The sequence below is a fragment of the Calypte anna genome, chromosome 9, assembly GCF_003957555.1.
Source record: "Calypte anna isolate BGI_N300 chromosome 9, bCalAnn1_v1.p, whole genome shotgun sequence".
Lineage (NCBI taxonomy): Eukaryota > Metazoa > Chordata > Aves > Apodiformes > Trochilidae > Calypte > Calypte anna.
The window spans coordinates 25,457,256-25,477,188 of record NC_044255.1 but is presented as its reverse complement, the minus strand read 5'-3'; the positions used below and the strand labels follow the sequence as shown (position 1 = coordinate 25,477,188).

Sequence of the window (19,933 nt, the reverse complement as noted above, 5' to 3'; positions counted from 1 at the left end):
AAAACCAAAAAAGGTCAGTGTAGGCTTTCAAGTGATCACATGAACTCCACTGTTTGCTCTGTCTGAACATTCCTATCAAGTTACATGTTTACAAGGAGAATACAATCATGAGAACCTACTCATTGTTTAGTGGAACACACTGATAAGAAAACATCATTATAAATTGAAAAGGGACCTAAAAACTACCAGGAAATGGTATTTCTTTCTTATAACATAAAAAAAAAAATAAATTAAAAATTTAACTCCGTATACAGATAATTATTAAATAACTGCTGTTATAGCTTGTCAATGTTTATTATTTAATATATTTGCCAAGTACAGTAATTAAATTAAGCTCACACAGATCTATCTGCAATATGGTCCCACTTTCTACATAAACACTAAACTGAGCAACTTCTAAAGCTGCAATGACTGAACTGCAAGTTCTGACTGGAGTCATAGGTATGCAATTCTAATGAAGCAGAAAACACATACAAAGTATGTAACTGCAAGAATATGAACCAGTGTCCATGGCTTTTATTAGTGTGTCCCAAAAATAACTTTCAGCATCAACAGTTCTCTAACAGAACTTGTTCAATACTCTTGTGATTACCAAATCTGTTATCTCTCCTGTACTTTGAAACTTAAACAGCTAATTTTAGGAGCATATTCATCTATGTAAGGCTCCCTTGCCAAAATGTAGACAATATTTTGTACTGAAAAAAAAGTGATTCCTGAGCAATGCCTCAGGTCAATATGTGAAATTATTATTCTGTCCTCAATTGGACAGAATCAAGGCCTGACACTTGCAATAAAATAACTAGCAAACTAAACTAATCCTCTATTCTGAGCAACAACTTTGAAAGTCCACTGAAATTCCCAGGAAGACAAAAAACAATTCTCATTTGCACAGAAGTTAAGGAAGTTCTCTGGATTTACAGCCTCATCATTTGAACTACAGACTCCAGTCAAAGGAGCCATCAGATAGACCTCTAATGCTGTCACTCACAGCAGGCAAATTTAGTTTTGATGTGTACATTCTGATTTCAGAACTTCCCAAGCTCTTCTAAGTGAGTGACAAAGATGAGCTGCAGTTGGATTTTCATCAGGTAAACTTCAGTATTTTAACACAGCTTTCCAGTCTGTTAGAAACTGTTCAGTAGATTCATTCATCCAGACAGGAGTCAGTAGTCCTAATACATCCTGACAACTGTGTTGCACAACGCAACTTATTTGTACTGAAGGGGATGCTGGCAAGAGGAGCAGCTCTGGCACCAAGCCTAGCACCAATAACCACGGGACATGGGGAACAAAACACATCCCTTCAAGTGTGGAGTCAGTGCTCCAAAAGCCTGTTCTTTTGTGAATTTCTTTAACGTATGACCCCACAAAGAGCAGGGATGCATGGCCTTTTGCTTGGCACCATTTTTCTGCAAGGACCACAGAGTCCACCAGGACCTTACCAGGCCCCCCTCGTGTCCGTAAGTCCTGGTGCTGATGACTGCAACAACGCAGCACAACTGTGGTACCAAGCTGTGAGTGTTTTCTATGTTTTTACTAGAACTTAACAGAGTACCTGCCTAATATGCTGTCCATCTCTTCCCTACTTCCAGTTGAGTAACTGAGGCAGAAAGGCATTCTTTATGAATACTGTACAGCAACAAGCACAGCATCAGTACAAAACAGTAACAATCTCCACAGAATTAACACCAGCGGTTTTCAGGGAAAGGCTATATTTGAAAGTCATTTGAGCACTTCAACTGTCTTAATAAAAAGTATTTTCATAGTATTTATATCATAGTATGTATATTATTTTTCTTTTCTTGTTGTCCTGCTGAACACAGTAATATGAAAGTGACTGTGCTTACCCACCAACAGAAACCAGTAGGAAAAAGATTGAACATGTCAAGCAAATAAATTAATGAAAGCAAATAGCCTTCTCTCCCCTTGAGCAGGATTACTGGCAAATATGTTCTGGTATGGCAAATGTTCACCATAACACTTTGAAAAGCACACTCTGATAAAGATAACAGCAGAAACAGTTTCACAAATCTGTTCAGTGCAAATGCCATACTTTCTATATTCTGTTTACCATCTGGAATGAAATCAGAATCTGACCAAGAAGCACAGTCAGTACACACAGTGAGAAAACATTAAAACCTCAGTCTTCACTTGAAATATGAGGCTGTACCACCTAAGAACAAATCAGCCGAAGTAATACTTGAAGAATTCTTTTTACAGAATATGTGTACACAGCTCAGCATGTGGATCGATATGCAACTGATATTCCCACTTACCCACACAAGAGCCACACAGGGCAGTTTGCCTGTCTTTCCAGAAACCCTTTTAATCAGAAATAAATCACACTTAAATTTTTTCCCACACATGCACACACACAAGAAATGTTTCAGATAACATTGCCGTAAGTGTGTTCATTACTCTGCTTTCCATCCCCCACTTCTGCGGTTTGGTATTTAATTACAGGGTGGAGTGGTCTCCCCAGGCTACTTATGTTTCTGCCAGCCACAGCCAGAAAATTTCTGCAGGAACTGACATGCAGGAGTGAGGCTGCTTCAAGTTATAGCTGGTTCCCGGTCAACAAGGTTAGCTCACTGCTCACTGAAAGTCCTATCAACTACTGCTGTTTAACAGCTCTTGAAAATGTGTTTAAATACAACAAATGGCATTTTTAACTTCAACAGATCAGGAAGATTTTAATGGGAAGTTCCTAATTTGACTATTTGCTCTTAATCTCCTCAATTTTCTTTTGCTAATGACTATAAAGTCTTCATCATTAGCCTGGAAAGAAATGGCAAATTTTTTTGACAAGACAGGGCTTGAATATGGGAAAATTCAACCTTGTATGCCTGGTTTGATCAAACAGGACCCTCAAGCACATCATCAGATTGAACCCTACAGATCACTGCACATAGTTTTAAATGTCTCTTTTCATAAACAATCTTAAATTTTTGCAGAAAATTCTGTTTTCATCGGAAAAACACTATACTACTTGCAAAACACTTTAGTTCATATGTGATTATTTTATAGCTAAGTATTATTCCCAGAAGCACTGAGGTAAAAAGAAATACATAGTAGTTAAAAATACATTAATCCAATTATTTTTTATAAAAATAAGGAAAAAAACTGTTGGATAAATAAAACTGGGGAAACAAAGAAAATACTAACTGGCAATACATTACATACACAATGAAAATTTTATTTTATATTAAAAAAGGATGTTGTTAATCAGAATATTACTGTTGGTGGAAAAAGACAAGGGGTTTTTTTCAGCCGTAACTTTTTTTTTTAGTGAAAGATTTGCATTTTTGACCTACTCAACAAGAACCCATCAGCTTAGAAAACTGTATGTCAGAAATATGTGGCAATAAGGTGAAATCACACAAGCTCATTTTGATACTAGTCAAAAACTGAGCAGCAGAAAAGATTGTTATGTAAGTTTTCGACAGAGGTAATTGAAAACACTTGCTGGCCAAGCCCTAGTAAGAATGTACATAAAATATTTATTTAGGAACGATCTTCACAGTGCTTCTATCAGTCAGCTGCTTCTTCCCAGTCCTGTTCTATTGAGACATTCAAAGTGCAAACGAGATCTTCACATTCAGGTGATAAACCAGATTAATAGAAACCTGCTCAGTTTGGACCCTGGTATATGTCCACCCACTGTTATAAACCATGTACAGTAACACAGAGAATGACAGAAATAAATTGTGTTTTTCTGCTTTGCTAGTTATGACAAGAGGCAAAAATCTAAACTCTGTGCAGAGTAATTTTAAGATTGGATTCCTGAGTAATCCTCTGGAGATTGCAGGGCCACAAGGCAAAGAAATCATTACAGAATCCTGTAAATTATGCATCTATTCACTTTTCTAAACAGCAAAGATTCTCTCTCTTTCCCCTGAGTCCTATCATGCTCTGTCTATATGCTGTTTATTATGGCTGAATACACACACGGTTGGACACGAGCTGGAGACCCAACTCTTCTGAGTGAGAAGGCTGCAGGGAAGGAGTAAGTGACCTCTTCAGCCCTGCCAGTTTAACTCGCTCAGTATTATCGCTCGGTAGATGCTTAATCAGCCAATCTTTTACTTCATTACCAAACATTTTGTCAACGCATATTTGCCATGTTAACACAGTGCCACTTAATCTGCAGTGAACCTGGAGCAGCGATAAGAAAATCCACCAAAACAAGGCACTGCTGCCCCACCACACATTACATTTATCAAAACGCTCTGAATCAAATTCCAAATGCCATAAATAAAACACCCTGGCCAAAAATTACTGGCCAGAAGGGACAGGCAGTTAGCTATGCTACCACACTTCTCAAAATCTGTCACCGGAATAACAAGGAAATCTGCTCCCCTGTCCCTGAAGATACGGATGCTATAAATACCGCACACACACGGGCATGGTCCCCGCCAGCGCCACAGACACCGCCTGCCATTCCCCCCTTCTGCAAAACTCACCGGAACAACTGCTTATTGAGATTATTCAAAAATAAAATAAAATAAAATTAGTTTCTGAACCTCGGACGTATGGCCAAGCAGGGCAGAAGTACGGAACAGGCAGTTGGCGGGCAAGGCTCTGTCCCCGGCTCAGGAGGCAGCGCTGCGGCCCGCGCCCCGCGGCTGCTCCGTCGCCATCGGCCTCCGCTTCCCCCTTCCCAGCGGTGAAGCGGGGAAAGCGCGGTCTGACCGGGTCTTCGCGTCCACCTCAGCCTCGGCAAGCCCCGGGAGTCCCCGCCGCCCTCTCCTCAGGGCTCTGGCCGCCCCCCGCGCTCCTCCGCCCTCGCCGCCCTGACACACTTGGCCGAACCCTGCCGAACCCCCCCACCGCCGCAGCACCGAGCCCAGCGCGGTCCCCGCCGCACTCACTTGAGGAAGTACCGCTGTCCCGTGTGCGTGAGCGCCATCTCCCAGCCGGGCGGCAGCGGCAGCTCGTCTGTCACGTCGTAGGAGCGCTGGCGGAGGTGACCGTGCTGCGGGGCCGCGGCCGAGCCGGCCAACGAGGCGGGCGAGGAGTGGGAGCGGACGTGCTGGGCGGCGGCGGGCCGCGGCGGAGGCCCGCCTGAGTCCGTGCTGGACTGCCTAGAGTGCGAGCCCGAGTCTGGCTCCTTGAAGAAGGACTCGGGCAGGATTTTCTTCCTCCAGGAGCTGGGCTTGGGGTTCATCACGGCGTTGAAAAGCGCCTCCAGCTCCGTGTCCAGGTCCTGCGTGACGTGGATCACCTGCTGCCCCGGCGGCGGGGCCGCCGTAGCGGGATTCATCGTCCTCCCGACGGCGGGCGCAGAAGTCCCGGCGGGCAGGCAGCGGACAGGGCCGGCTCCACTGCGGACTGCTGCCGAGGATGTGCCCTTAAAGGCCGAGCGGGCGGGGGAGGATCACCGCCGCTCTGCCTGAGCCGGGAAGGCGGCGAGGCGGGCGGCGCGGGAAGAACCTCTGCCCCCGCCTGCTGTGTCGGTGCCTCGGTCGGCCAGCGGAGGGGCGGGCGGGACAGCCTCCGGGAGGCGCGGCACCCTCCCCCGGGCCGGGCCGGGCCGGGCCGCGCCGGGCAGCGGCGGGAGGAGGGCAGTGCCGGCCCCTCCCGCCCGCCCCCGGCAACCGGGCCCGGCCCCCGCCCGCGCCCCGCCCGCAGTTACGCAACCGCCGCGGAAAGTTTAGGTGTTCCTCGGGGCCTGCCGGGGTCTGTCCTGGCATCCGCCTCCCTCGTCGTTCCCCGGGACCCGCACGAAGTTGTAATTCGGGACCCGGCGGGTGTTCCGGGTGAGGCAGCAGCAACCGTCCCGTCGCAGAAGCCCCGGCGCCCTGCCGAGCGGTTTGGCCCGCGGGGGAGCAGCTGGGCCGGGCCCTGCGCTCCCCGCCGGGCCGCGGAGACGCTGTGGTGTGCACGGAAACTCTCCCAATGCAGCTGAGCTTCTGTCAGCCTCATGAGCTTTGCTGCAAAGCCCTTATTCAGGAAGTTCACGGAGGATATTAATTTCTGGGAGCAAAGTGGTGCTACAGTTAGTTGACGTACAAGCTTCACAGGGTCCGGTAGCCGTGCTGTGGGGATGGGGCAGGAGGGAGGAAGCGTTCACGGGGACAGGGACTGCAGCCGCTCGGTGGTGGCTCAGGCAAGGTTCTGCCCGTTGCTGGTACGAATGCAGTGCAGAGTTGTAACATAAAGCTTTCCAACTCCCTGTCAGTGGGTGGTGGTTCAAACATAGCTGTGGTACTTCTAGCATCTCTTCTGACCTGTTAAGTCACTTGTCCTCAATGTAGTCTAGATGTCCTCAAGGCAGAGATGTCCTCAAAATGCATTCCTGAGGCTTTCTATAAAGTAAATGTAATACATACACATTTTCTGGCAGCTTGTATCATTTTTGGGGCACTTGGAACAACTTTTGAATGGTGATGTAACCAGACTCAACAGCTGCATCTATAAAAATTTTTGTTGTTTACAACTTTAACGTTGGATTTTACAATAGGAGGGATAGTGTGTTCTTGTGTCTGCACACATGTAGCTAACACACTGACTATACAAACACAACACTTTATTTTAGTAATGCATTTCTTCATTTTATTTCTGCATTTTGGGCAGACTCTAGGTTATGCTGATTGATAAGAATAAATCCTCCTCAATAATCAGGATCTACATTAGAAAAGTCTTAGGTAAGTAACTTTTTTCTGAATTCAATTATTTCTTATTCTTACTTATTTCTTAAGAAGGAGCAGAACTTATTCTGAACATCGTTCGGCTTCTCCATTGTAGAATTTGGGCCCTGCTTGTGAACAACCTTTGTCTCTTGATCAGTGTTACATTAAATAGTGGTAATGCAGATTCTGAGTCCCAGTTTAAGTCTGTATGTGAGCTCTGTATTAGGATCACCTCGCTGTATCAGGCAGATCTTGCTTGTGCGTTTCCTGATTTTCTTGCTTCAACAAATCTTCCCTGTCATTTATTTTTCCTTACATATCCTGTTCCTGTTTCCATTGACTAGGCAGATCTCCTTGATTGGATTTTTGTGGCCACGTCTGCTGTATTTCTGTTCAGGAAACCCAGCACTCCTGACACTTGTTTGTGCTTCCCTTCCCTAAGAATTTTCCATGCTATCTTTTATACCATTCCTCTACTGCTTCCTTACTGAGTAACTTGCTTCCATTTTTACTGGCTCAGGCATCTGTGCTCACTACAGCATCTGCTCCAGGGTTATGCAGATATTGCACATAATTTTTTTCTGCAATTTCCTTGTGTAAAACCTTTGGATATTAGATGACTGAGTGTGTGCATGCTTATGGTTATAGTACAGGTAATGATCTGAACATGAGTGATTTTTCATACAGTCTTTGCAAGGACTATTTTGCTTCCTCCAGGCTTCTGTATCCTTGAGTAAAGACACACCCTTCTGCCTTTAGCATTCCTCTCAAGATGACATGCCAGTTCAAGGGAAGGCTTTGAACCTCTCATTCCTGGTGCCATCTCATCTGCATTAACCAGACCACTTAGATAAGATGCTGCGGCTTGTCTTAAGTGTATGCACCCCTGTCCTAAACTCCAGCAGTATGTATTACAACTACAAGTGGCTTCTTCAGCAAGATCTTAGAGTTTCAGCTGCACTTTTTACTGAATAATATAATTAGCTGCTGTTGTACCTCTTGGTGTAGGCTAAAGCATCTTTCTCCACTAATCTGAAATCTGAAAGATAAAGATGGTTAGAACAAATTCTCCTAGTATTGTGATTATTTTCTGCTCTTTTTTGGACACAAAAGTAGGATATGACATGCTTTTATGGAAAATTATTTAATATGTTCAAGTCCAGGGAATACAATAACACTTCCATCACAATGGGATTGGATTAAGTGATAAAGAAACCCAGCCACAAATGTGAAGTAGAAAGCCCCTGTTTCATTACTTTTCTTCTAATTACCAAATCATACATTATAAAAACTAAGTCAATAATATTATTTCATTTCAATTTAACATGATGTTCCAGACTTCTGTTCAACTTAGTAGAGGTTTATAAAAGTACAGTACTTTGAGTATACCCTATTTGTCATACTTTTTCTGGCAGCAAATTCAATCTATACAAGTGGAAAGCCAAGCAAACAGGTCAGAGGAAATAAGTGCACTTTTAAATGTACCTTTCAATAATAAGCATCTAATGGCTTAAAGAAACATTACCTCATGTAATGATTTTTGATCTAGACCCATCACTGCTTTGTATTAAAGCCCTACAAACATTAACATTTTTTCTGAGAACACCTACATAGGTGACAATGCATGTGTGATGTCTGTTATATAGTTATAAAATAAAACATTCACAATTTCCCTGGAAAATCTCATGCTTTCTGAGTAACTGAACAAGTGTCAAACACTGCAGAGCAGGGAGAGTGTGCACAGTTCCTGCCTTCTGTTCAGGTGTGTGCTGTGCAAAAAGACTGGAGGCTGTCATTAACTACCTCTAGTTGCTTTCATATACTTCAGTGCAGAAGAGCTGTATATAAAAAAGAAGCTTCTATTCCTCCAAAGTAATTAATGGAGAACAAATAATACAATGGAACAGTAAACACGTTACATGAAGTTTCACTATACAAAGGTATGTGTGCATCATATTCACAGTTACACTTTAAAAAACATTGTTTGTCTTACAAATTAATTTTTATTTGAAAATTTGGCAGCTGGTTGTTGTTTGGGAGATCATTTTTGTATATTATGCTCTTGCTAATAGTTCTATATTAATCTGATTTTCAAGAGACTTCTTCTGGAAAGGTATACTTCAGGAAACACGTGTTTTTTAATGAAGGGGTCAATGCCTAGGATTCTGTTTTTTATCTATGTGTGTTTCATGGCTGTCTTTTCTCAGATAACAGTTTTTTTTTACTTTGTTTGGCAAAGTGTATCCTATGTAGGCAGCTGTGGTATGTTTGGTGTAATACAAAGACCTGGTGTGTATTACCAAGTTTCACCAAAATAGCTATGTAAGCATACCTCCCCAGCCAGCATCTCCAAGCCAGCAAATCTCCAATGTGGACACAGTTTGATGGCCAAAAAAACCCCAGCCAAACAGAAAAATAACTTCTGTCAGCTTAGTTCATGTTTTAAAAGGTGGAGTAAATTTAGTGGCACGAAAGCTATGTGAACATCTATGGCTGATGACTGCTCAGACATTCATGTCAGAAACAGCCACACTAACCAAAAAATGACACCAATGTTTGTGTCTCAGAGGTTATCCCCCTTATAGCAAAGCCAGTGAAATGGGATGTACAAACACTGCTCATCCACATCAGTGTGAAGTCAGATTACATTTGAACAGCTTGCAACACTGATCTGGGAAAAGCTGTAGTGTCTTGTTTGCAAACAGCTGAAGGAGTGTCAGAAGTCACCACACTACAGCTGCTTGTTTCAGCTTCTTCACTGGAGTTAGCATGCCCCCTCCCAGTGCAACAAAACCCAGATGAAATGACAGGGTTTTCTGATGAGTGAGAGAAATTTCAAATTTGAAGATAAAACTGCAGTAATCAAACTGACACAATTTATACCTACCTTGAAAATAAAATCAGCAGGAGTATTTGAAGAGATTGTGCTACAATATACCTGACCCTGACCACAAATACAGAATGACAGACTTCCTTCCCTTTATTGAGAGAAGGAAGAAACATCAGAGCTTTACTCATGGAGTGTTGCCAGGTTATTCCTAATCTTGGACTTCCTTTCCTACACACTATTGTTAATATTACAAAGTCACAGTATAGGAAATAGGCATTCTTACAAAACCTGGAACTGAAATAAAATCACCATTCATACCTCTGAGAATACATGGACATGTTTCATAAACAGCACTAAATTTAAAACAGGCTTAATACATTTAATATTGCATTCAAAATAGTGTTAAGGCAAAATCCTAATCCAAAATTCGTATACTGATTTAATTTTTATATGTGTAGATATAAACTAACTCTATAGCTGTTTAAATGAAAACAGTTTTCCCCATCTAATTAGTTAGACAGTTGAAAGGTGAAAAAATATTTAGTCTAGGATATTAAAACCTTGTGAGAAAGTGTGGCAGGGACAAGCAAAAGTACTACAAAATAAAACCTATAAGAGGGTCTAAATATGTGTCAGAGATGGGGCACTGAACTTGGATCAGAAACTTAAATAATAGATCTTACAAAATCCACAGATATAATAGAGTTCATTCAAAAGGGGTAAAAAAGAAAAAAAGGGAAAAAAAAACCCCACACATTGCTTCTTAAATTTATTGAGTACTTAGAACATCATAAACATTTTACAATACCAAATAAATTAAGTCCTCCTGAGTTTTAAGAATTAGGTTTGTGTTCTTTGCTAAATGGCTTAGCAAATTCAAGAAAATGTTCTCAGGGACTGAAAACTGAAAATCTTACTGTTTTCACTTTAAAACTGATCACGAATTTGGAAAATACATGAGGATATAAACTTGAAACCAAGTCTTGAAACTACAAACAATTCCTGTCAGAAGACAAATGCAGAAACAATTCTATAGTAAAATTTCTCTTTTGGAGATTGTAAGAAGCAAACTTTCTGCCCTCTGCTGTTTAAACTAGGAAAAAATAAACTGGGATACAAATCTGTTGTGATGCAAATAGATAAGGGGTAAGACTAACTTTGCTGGCTAACCCTGCCTTTAAGAACATAACCTAGGTTATGCTTTAACTATGCTAGTTGGATTTTTAGTTGTTGTGTACGCTGCCATAAGCTCACCTGAGGAATTTAGTGGTTTATCCTGCCAGAAGTTGCTTACTGCTTAAAACCAGAAGCTACTTGACACACACAGGAAGGGCAGTTCCGCAAAACAAAGTTAAATTTGCAGTAAAACAAAACATACGAAAGTTTTACTCTGAGGGTAACAGATGATGTTTCACATTTAATAGGTTTCTACAGATGAAACACTAATAGGCTCTACTTCCTCACAGGTTATTCAGAACTTTGTTGATTTTTGTTAATTGCTTCAAGATTAAAATGCTGCACTGACAACAAATTAACTTGGATTAGTCAATTTGAAAAAAAAAGTTACTTAACTTTTAAAGAGGTAAGTTGAAAGTCACCCTTGTTATAAAATCAACAGTCACTGCTTTCAGATTCGCAAAAAATCTAGAGAAATGGCCTCAAATTTAGCTTTCCTTTTAGTGGCTAGACACCTAAGCACATTTAAGAAGCCTACTACAAAAAAACTAGTAGCTATTTCTTTTTTTTAATAGTTTGTGAATAATGCTTTTACTCTCCATGTCTTGTTCAAGGGTTTCTATAAAGCAACTGCAAAATCATGAGAGGAAACAAGTTATATTAAATACAGCTATGTGTGTCTCCTTCAATTTTGCATAGAGTTTACATTAAAAGTGAAAAATAAGATCCAAGAGTGAATTCTTCTTTTAGCAAAGCGGGTTACTGAAGTAGCTGCTTTTTCACTCTCCAGCCTCAACTGCCCGACAGAACAGCTGTTCCAGTACTGCAGTTGCAACACTGGTAACTCAAATTGCCGTGATGACATCAACAGCAGTGTCACTTGCTGTGCCTTTGCACTGAGCATCATGTTTTAGTTATAATTCTGCCCTATCTGCATATTAGTACATCTGCCCTTGCAGCTGCAGAGCCCTCAGTAGCCCCTTCGTGTGCTATGAAGACAGGGAAAGGAGAATTTGCAGTGTATGCAGATGTGTTCCAGCCTCACAGAAAAAAGCTGATCTGCCTTTCTAAGCTGAAAATCCCTGCCCGCCAAGGTGATTTTCCAGGATCACTTCTTGACAGTACAAACTGAAAAAATTCAAGAGCAATATCCTTGGTCTAAGGCTCTTTTCTCCTTACCTTTCTTCTTGAGCCTGTCCATGGATCACTGCCACACTTTGAATTTCTCTAAATTTCACCCAGCTTCAAAATTTAACCTTCACAACCCTCACATCAAGTAATTTTTTGTTAGAGGGAGCAAGACCATTGAGTTTTGCAGGTTTTACTTGTAATAAGCTTCACAGAAAAGGAATATGCAGTGTTTCCAATGACATCCTGTGCGTACAAAATTTGCCTTGAAGAGTCCATCTGTTGGATGTGGTGCATTTGTTGGACTCTGTGATCTTAGAGGTCCTTTTCATCCATGACTATTCTGTGATCTTGTCACCAAGGGAAGCCCTCCCCTTCTATTACATGCTTCAGGATGACACACGTGTTAGTTGCCAGCACTTCACCTGATGCAACTGGCTCTACAGCAGCTAGTTCTCCTTTTAAAACATTCTAAGGCAGGTAAGTATGGTCAGATTCACAGGGCAGTAATGTGATGAGACATGAAATATCTAAAACTTCGTTTTTGCTACCACAAGGCCTAGACTATGACTGTAGTGAGATGAAATAAAGCACTGGCCTACAGAGGTTGTTCCTGTATTTCACCAGGAAATGCAGGCACATTACATTAAAAAGTACTAATCAGAAATCCCAAGTATTAACATTAGATCACATTTAAATGCCACATACTGTATGTGAAGAAAATTCTCTGAAAAAGACACTACATGTGGACAGTAAAGAAACATGTTGCTGATGCATACATGAGAGAGGAAAGGCATTTGTTCACATCATCATCATCATGCTTGTAAAGCAAATGAACAATATTCTAGAAAATGGAAGTTTTTTTAATTAAAGAACTTCCACCGTGGGGGTTTCATTTGACACAGTACCTCTAGAAAGTTCAAAAATTCAAAACAGTAAGAAAATAATGCATTTGTGAATGTAGGAACCCCACTAATACAGGAAATTATGGTGTTGCTATGAAAGTCAGTTACTATCAGTGTTGGTATGTTAAGTAAGGTTCTCTCTTGCCTGTTTGTCCTCTCCAATATATTTTAAGGACTTTATGAGGCACCCTCACTAGTGATGGCAAAACATTAATTAGTGCAACTAACCTGAGTCACAAAAGCTACAATATATTGCATTGGAATACAATTGAAAAGTGTCTTTTGACATAACCTTCACGAGACGTTTTTGATGGAAAAGCATCATTTATGCTGCAACACTCAGCTAGTCTTTCCCTTATGAGCACACAGTCCAAACAGGGGAACAAAGATTCTAGCATCACATGATGAAAGTCAGATTTAGCAGAAGTTAACACTATTCTTAATCTGCCTCCTAGCCCCACAGTTCTCAGTTTTTCAGATCACCTTTACATACACAAATAATCAGCATGCTAACTCCTGTTTAGGCCACTGTGTTTTCTATGGTGACTGCTCCCTGCAGAAAGCATGAGACTGCCTAGCAGGGGTTACAGCTGGTTCCATTGGTATGGAATTGTTAGGTTTGATGATGCTTTATTTGACTATAAAAAGGGTATAAAAGCACTGTCACACTTAGCCTCTGAGCTGGCAGAATCCAAAACAAAGTGAAAAAAGTACTTGATAAATGTAAAAATAAACATGCAGTTTCATAAAATATTGAGACAGCTTTTCTTAATGTAGGAAAGCTCAAGTGGAACTATACTAATTTTGAGCTACAGAAATTCTCAGCATAGCATCCTGGATTTCTACATGTGCAAGTAAAGCAAAACCAATTGCCTATCTCATATTGGTCAGGCATGTAAAGTTAGCACTGGAGGACATTCAGCCTATAATTACTGCTCAAGATCCTGGCACAGGGAAGCATTTCATCTGATCCAGATGTTTATTTTTCCTCAAAATCTATTTGTGAACATTGTTTTTAGTTGTTTCACAAACTGCTCATTAGCACAACAGCCACGACTCGATGCTATTTCATGTTGCGCACGATCCTCCTGCAGTGGTTTGTTTTCATTTCCCCCAAGGCTTGTTCCAGCTGCTGAATTAGGTGCAGGAGGGTAGCAGGGTCGGTCTGCAACACTTGGGCAGTCTGATCTTCATACTCATTAAGATGTAGCTTCATAGTCACAGCAGGCTTGATCTGTTGTCTCAAACTTCTGCTTGCAAGCTGCATGAGGGAGTTTAGACGAAATGGGAACAGGGAAACAAACAATGGTTATGGTCTGCAGGACCTGCTCTGGAGGACTGCTTAAAAATCCTCATCATCCACATGAAAGATCTACACAATTTATTATTCAGTGTTATCATTAGGCAATACTAACCCACTTTAATTGATGCTTCCATAATATTTCTGAAAAGCAGTGACAATTAAGGCTGAATATATGTAGTATATGCTAACCCTTTTAAACTAAGCTATGAATTCAAATTTCATAAAGCAACAAATACTTTGCATCACTACATATCCTGTTCAACCCACAGCTATCTCTGGTGCAATAGCAAAATTATGTCACTTTTATAGACATGAAAAACTGCTGCCTCAATTACACTGAAATAATGTAGTTGTTTAGTAATTGTTTATGATGTTAAAAACTGTCAAGTAAAATACTGAAAACATAACAGCAGTTACCTGCACATCCAGTCTCCACTCCAGACTGTGATAGCTGGGAAGCTTTGGTGCCAGCTCACTGAGAATGCTTCTGATCTCCTTCCTGTTATCAAGGTACAGCTGGAGCAATAGTTTGTTCAGTTCATCTGAGAATCCCAGAACATGAATGGACTCTTGGAAGTCGATCTCTGAAATCTAGAAACAACAACTTAAGCCCTCATACAGAACTGTGTAATGATCATTGAGAAACAAGTAAGACTGTAAGTTAACATTACATATGGTATGGCTACTTTCCTGCCGGAGTATTTGAGTACAATGCTTCAGCTAGACTGAAACAAATCATCCAAGTTTTATGGTATTTACACATATCTGTGTATTACTGCTGCTTTGCACAAGCTTCAGGGACAGTTTTGCATCTTTATTTTTTTTTATGTAGAAAAAACTCAATATCCTCACATTTAAGCCTTTGCATCAGAGAACAAAATGCAATGTCAAATAGCATCTGAACTTTGTTGCGATTCAGCATATATTTCAATAATCATTTTATCAACAGTATTCAAACATAATACTGATACGTGAATTATAAATACTTTCAAGTGATCTGAATGTCTACACATGTAAGTGAGCACCAATGACTTTTAGGTTCATGCTACAGTAAATCAGAATGGCCCCAAGAAACTGATTGCCACAGGTCAGTGCCTTTGTGCTGGAGGAGTCTGGTTCATCACTGTGAACACAGTTATTTATTCGACAGAAAAGATGATACCTTTACAATGCATTTATACCATAACCACATTCTGTAATCAACCTACCATCATCCACTTTCATTCTACCATAATGCACTATAATTTATCTGTCAAGTCATGTTACTCCAAGGCAAGATTCTGCAATATTTCAATCCCTTCCTCACCTGCTCTAAAGAACCTTACCTGCATGAGTTTTAATTTGGAATTACAATTCTCTGTACCTCTTCTCCATGTTTTCGTTGTTCAAATATTCTACTGTATCAATCGTAAGAAGTCTTTCCAATGGAAACAGTAACTACCCAACTATTATTCATTTAATATCTGCTTACACCCACTCAAACTTCTCATGTCAGGAGCTTAAAAAGCTCCAAAATGTCCTGTATCAGACAAACATAATGAATATTAATAAGGAATATTTAATTTTGTTTTGAACTAGGTTTCCCCCACTCATCAGTGATATTTTCAGTGCTGTAATGATAAAAACATCCTTTGAGTGTACCCCTGAATTATTTACACAAAGATATCCTTACCATAAGCTTGGAGCTTTCAGTGAGAAGGTAAGTTAGTCCTTCTATGCCATGCTGAAGAGTGTCAACACCAATGTTAAGTTTTCCTTTAAAGAAAGCACAAAGTACCTTTTACTTCCTTATTAAGTCCACACAGTAACAATACAATAAACTGCAAATTTACCCAAAGGTGTGAAACATTCATGAAAAAGGTTGTGCACCTTCCAAATGATAACAGAAGGGGATGAAACAGCAAGTTAGATCCCTCCCCCAAAACCAAACCAAACCAAAACGCCAGGAAAACCCCAACCCCATTTCTTATGGCACGATATAGAGAGAACTGCATGCTCCCGTTGTGCAGCTAAGCAGTGACTGGGAAACGAGCGTTCTGCAGGGCTTGGCCATCACCGCAGAGCCCACACCGCACCGCCTCGGGCCCGACCCCCCCGGCTGGACCCGCTCCCACGGGCTCGGAGGGGCCCTTTGTGGGGCCTCCGACGTTCCCGATCTCTCAACCCCGCGCCAGAGTCGCTGTGGCCGCCGACCCGCCCGGCTCCCGGCTCCCCGCGATCGGGGCCCCCCCGCTCCCCACTCCCGGCCCAGCTCTTACTGGCGGCTGCCTCGCAGGCCCGCGGAGCCGCGCCCCGCCGCAGCAGCTCCACCGCCAGCCGACCCAGCTCGCCGACGGCTGAAACGAGAGACGGGACCCCGCTGCAGGCCCGGCCCGGCCCGGCCCGGCCCAGCCCAGCCCAGCCCAGCCCTCCCCCCCTGACCGGGCTGCGCCCGCGCCCCGCGCCCCCGCCCCCGCCCCCCGCGGTCCCCGGGCCGGCGCCGGACCTGCGGCACCCGCCCCCGGCAGGCAGCCCAGGTGTGCCTTCTGCTCCTCCGACAGCACCAGCAACATCCCCTCTCCTCCGCCCGCCCGCCGGGAAAGGGCGGACCTACCCCGGACGACGGACCCGCCCTGGATGCGCCTGCGCGGAGTGCGGAGCCCGGAAGAACAGGCCTGTGGAGCAGCAAGGGGGCTATGGAGCACAGAACCAGCCCGCCAAGCTGTGGCGGGATGCAAACGCTGCAGGAGCGGGCAGTGGCGGGGGTAACGTGTGCCACCCGCACTTGTTAGCGCAGCGAAGCCCCGCTGCTGCTGACGAACCTGCGCTCTGCCTGCCCTTCGCTCCCCAGTGACTCCTTTCCCTGCCCGAACCACACAAGTCACAGCAAACGGTACCGCCGGGTCCTGGGGGACCGGCACTGTGCCGCTTGCAGGTCGTAGATGGTGACTGTGCCATGTCCGGGGGGCGGCAGCGACTGCCTCTGCGTGCTGACATGACACAGGTGGCACTGCTCTTCCACACATGCCCAACATGGCTTTCTGAAAACATTTTAAATAAAGTTAGCTCCCCCAAACCAAACCCAACCTAAACAACCCAATGTTCTAAATTAGTAAAGTGATGCATAACTTTTCATGAACCCGGTTGCCCAGAGAAGCTGTGGCTGCCCCATCCCTGGCAGTGTTCAGGCCCAGGTTGGATGCGGCTTGGAGCAACCTGTGCTGGTGGGAGGTGTCCCTGTGCATGGCAGTGCCTGGGATGGTCTTTAAGGTCCCTTCCAACTCAAATCAGCCTATGAGTGTGTGATTTTTTTTTCCTCTTTTAGGAGAAAGTTAATTCTGGTAAACAAAAAGGCCAGTCAGCTTCGGAAGGGCTTTTTTCAGAACAGAATTGTGTTTGGAGAACGTGAGTGGAAAAATATTTTACTGCCAGAAACATGATTATTTTAATGTTAAATATTTTGTTTTCAGACTGAAGATCCTCTGTTAATGCAGTGCTTTTCCATGAAACAGGCAGTCAAAAACTTCTTGTAGCTCTAGAACTCACCACACATCTAGATGAAATGTTATGCCTGCCAACAGATGTGTTCCATTTTAATTATATTTTCAATTTACAATCTTATAAATTATCATTGTTACATCTACAGGAAATTTCTGTAATTTTATGTCTGGGAAACAGGCACAATATAAGTTCCTACAAGGCCAGTGGTGTAGGGTTTCTTACTCTCCAGGACAGTAGCCTTAGCACCATGATTTTCTTGGCAGATTATGAACTAAAAGTAACATATATCTCGATAAATTAGTCCAGCATTCCCATTCTCCCTTTGCCTCCCCCCACTTCAAATACTCGCCTGTTCTGTTAAGTGCTCTGGATAATAAACAGAGAATTTTGGCTGTATAAATCTTTAAAACCATCAAGTCCAAGTCTTAACCTGGCACTGCCAAGGCCACCACGAACCCATGTCGCTCAGCACCACATCTGCAGGGCTCCGAAAGGCACCACGCCCGCCCTGGGCCAGGGCCAGACAACCTCTTTGGGGAAGAATTTCCCCTGATCTCCAATCTAAACCTCTTCTAGTGCATCTTGAGGCTGTTTCCTCATGTCCTGTCGATTGTTGCCCGGAATAAAGAGACGAACACCCACTTTGCTATCTTCCTCTTGTGCTTCGCTAACACTTCTCAAGTGTGGGTGTTGGGATTTTTTTTGAATCCTAGAATCATAGAATTAGCCGGGTTGGAAGGGACCTCAGAGATCATCTAGTCCAACCCTTGACCCACCGAAGCAGTTGCTAGACCATGGCACTGAGTGCCACATCCAGTCTTTTTTTAAATGTCTCCAGGGACGGAGAATCTACCACCTCTCCGGGCAGTCCATTCCATAGCCTAATCACCCTCTCCGTGAAGAAATTCTTTCTAATATCTAACCTAAACCTCCCCTGGCACAACTTAAGACTGTGTCCTCTTGTCTTGTTGAAGGTCGTCTGTGAAAGAGTCCAGTTCCCACCTCGCTACAGCCTCCTTTCAGGTAGTTGTAGACAGCAATGAGGTCTCCCCTGAGCCTCCTCTTCTTCAGGCTGAACAGCCCCAGCTCTCTCAGCCTCTCCTCATAGGGCCTGTGCTCGAGTCCCTTCACCAGCCTGGTTGCCCTCCTTTGGACCTGTTCCAGGACCTCTACATCCTTCTTAAACTGAGGGGCCCAGAACTGGACACAGTACTCGAGGTGTGGCCTAACCAGCGCTGAGTACAGGGGCAGAATCACCTCCTGGACCTGCTGGTGACGCTGTTTCTGATACAGGCCAGGATGCCATTGGCCTTCTTGGCCACCTGGGCACACTGCTGGCTCATGTTCAGTTTCTTGTCGATGCAGACTCCCAGGTCCCTTTCTGCCTGGCTGCTCTCCAGCCACTCTGTCCCCAGCCTGTAGCGCTGCATGGGGTTGTTGTGGCCAAAGTGCAGGACCCGGCACTTGGCCTTGTTGAACCTCATCCCGTTGGAATTGGCCCAGCTCTCTAGTCTGTCCAGGTCCCTCTGCAGAGCCCTCCTGCCTTCGAGTTGGTCCACACTTCCTCCCAGCTTGGTGTCATCTGCGAATTTGCTGATGATGGACTCAATCCTTTCGTCTAAGTCGTCGATAAAGATATTAAACAGAACTGGGCCCAATACTGATCCCTGGGGGACACCACTAGTGACCGGCCGCCAACTGGATGCAGCCCCGTTCAGCACCACTCTCTGGGCCCGGCCCTCCAGCCAGTTCCTAACCCAGCACAGGGTGCTCCTGTCCAAGGTGTGGGCTGACAGCTTTTACAGGAGAATGCTGTGGGGGACGGTGTCAAAGGCTTTGCTGAAATCCAGGTAGACCACATCCACAGCCTTCCCCTCATCCACCAGACGGGTCACCTGATCATAAAAGGAGATCAGGTTGGTCAGGCAGGACCTGCCCTTCCTAACCCCGTGCTGGCTGGGTCTGATCCCTTGCCCATCCTGCAGGTGCTGTGTGATTGCACTGAGGATGATCTGTTCCATGACCCTGCCAGGCACTGAGGTCAGGCTGACGGGCCTGGAGTTTCCCGGGTCCTCCTTCCGGCCCTTTTTGTGGATTGGCGTGACATTCCCCAACTTCCAGTCATCTGGGATGTCCCCCGTGAGCCAGGACTGTTGGTAGATGATAGAGAGAGGCTTGGCAAGCTCTTCTGCCAGCTCCCTCATCACTCTTGGGTGGATCCCATCCGGTCCCATAGACTTGTGGGGGTCCAAGCAGCTCAAGAGGTCACTGACTGTGTCCTTCAATATTACAGGGGGGATGTTTAGATTTTTATCACTTTCTATAGGCTCCAGAAGCCTGCTGTCAACAGGATAACCTGTCTTTCTGTTGAAAACTGAGGTAAAGAAGGTGTTAAATACCTCAGCCTTTTCCTCATCTTGGATAACTATATTCCCACCCATGTCCAGTACAGAATGAATGTTTTCCTTGCCTCTTCTTT

The 19,933-nt window shown here is 43.8% G+C and overlaps 2 protein-coding genes and 1 long non-coding RNA gene across 5 annotated transcripts in view; 1 reads left to right on the top strand and 2 right to left on the bottom strand.

Moving 5' to 3' along the window:
- The window catches only part of WWTR1 (WW domain containing transcription regulator 1), a 48,998-nt gene extending 43,504 nt beyond the window's left edge, over positions 1-5,494 (bottom strand). The window contains 1 exon segment of the mRNA XM_030456242.1: positions 4,872-5,494. Coding sequence (XP_030312102.1) covers positions 4,872-5,263 — 392 coding nt within the window. The 5' untranslated portion in view covers positions 5,264-5,494.
- Positions 5,495-5,655: 161 nt separating this feature from the next.
- On the top strand, positions 5,656-7,962 carry LOC115598758. Of its 2 annotated transcripts, none has more exons than XR_003987904.1 (3): positions 5,656-5,759; positions 6,577-6,647; positions 7,392-7,962. It is a non-coding gene; the product is annotated as an uncharacterized LOC115598758 (long non-coding RNA). The 2 variants fall into 2 exon arrangements; XR_003987903.1 differs by having other exon boundaries at positions 7,350-7,962.
- Positions 7,963-12,969: 5,007 nt separating this feature from the next.
- Positions 12,970-16,559, bottom strand: COMMD2 (COMM domain containing 2). 2 transcript variants are annotated; one of them, XM_030456523.1, is made up of 5 exons: positions 16,460-16,557; positions 16,233-16,310; positions 15,647-15,729; positions 14,392-14,565; positions 12,970-13,932 (listed from the first exon to the last, which is right to left on the bottom strand). In XM_030456523.1, exons 1-5 carry the CDS (start codon positions 16,524-16,526, stop codon positions 13,735-13,737), a joined length of 600 nt encoding a protein of 199 aa, XP_030312383.1. In that variant the 5' UTR covers positions 16,527-16,557; the 3' UTR covers positions 12,970-13,734. The 2 variants fall into 2 exon arrangements, with proteins under 2 accessions (XP_030312383.1, XP_030312384.1); XM_030456524.1 differs by lacking the exon at positions 16,233-16,310 and having other exon boundaries at positions 16,460-16,559.
- Between the last annotated feature and the right edge of the window lie 3,374 nt (positions 16,560-19,933).

Coding starts and splice junctions, on each gene's coding strand:
- COMMD2 (XM_030456523.1), bottom strand. CDS start 16,526: ATGTTGCTGGTGCTGTCGGAGGAGCAGAAGGCACACCTGGGCTGCCTG. Junction 15,730..16,232: donor GGCCTGCGAGGCAGCCGCCA/GTAAGAGCTGGG, acceptor CTTTCTTTAAAG/GAAAACTTAACATTGGTGTT. Junction 14,566..15,646: donor CTGAAAGCTCCAAGCTTATG/GTAAGGATATCT, acceptor TGTTGTTTCTAG/ATTTCAGAGATCGACTTCCA.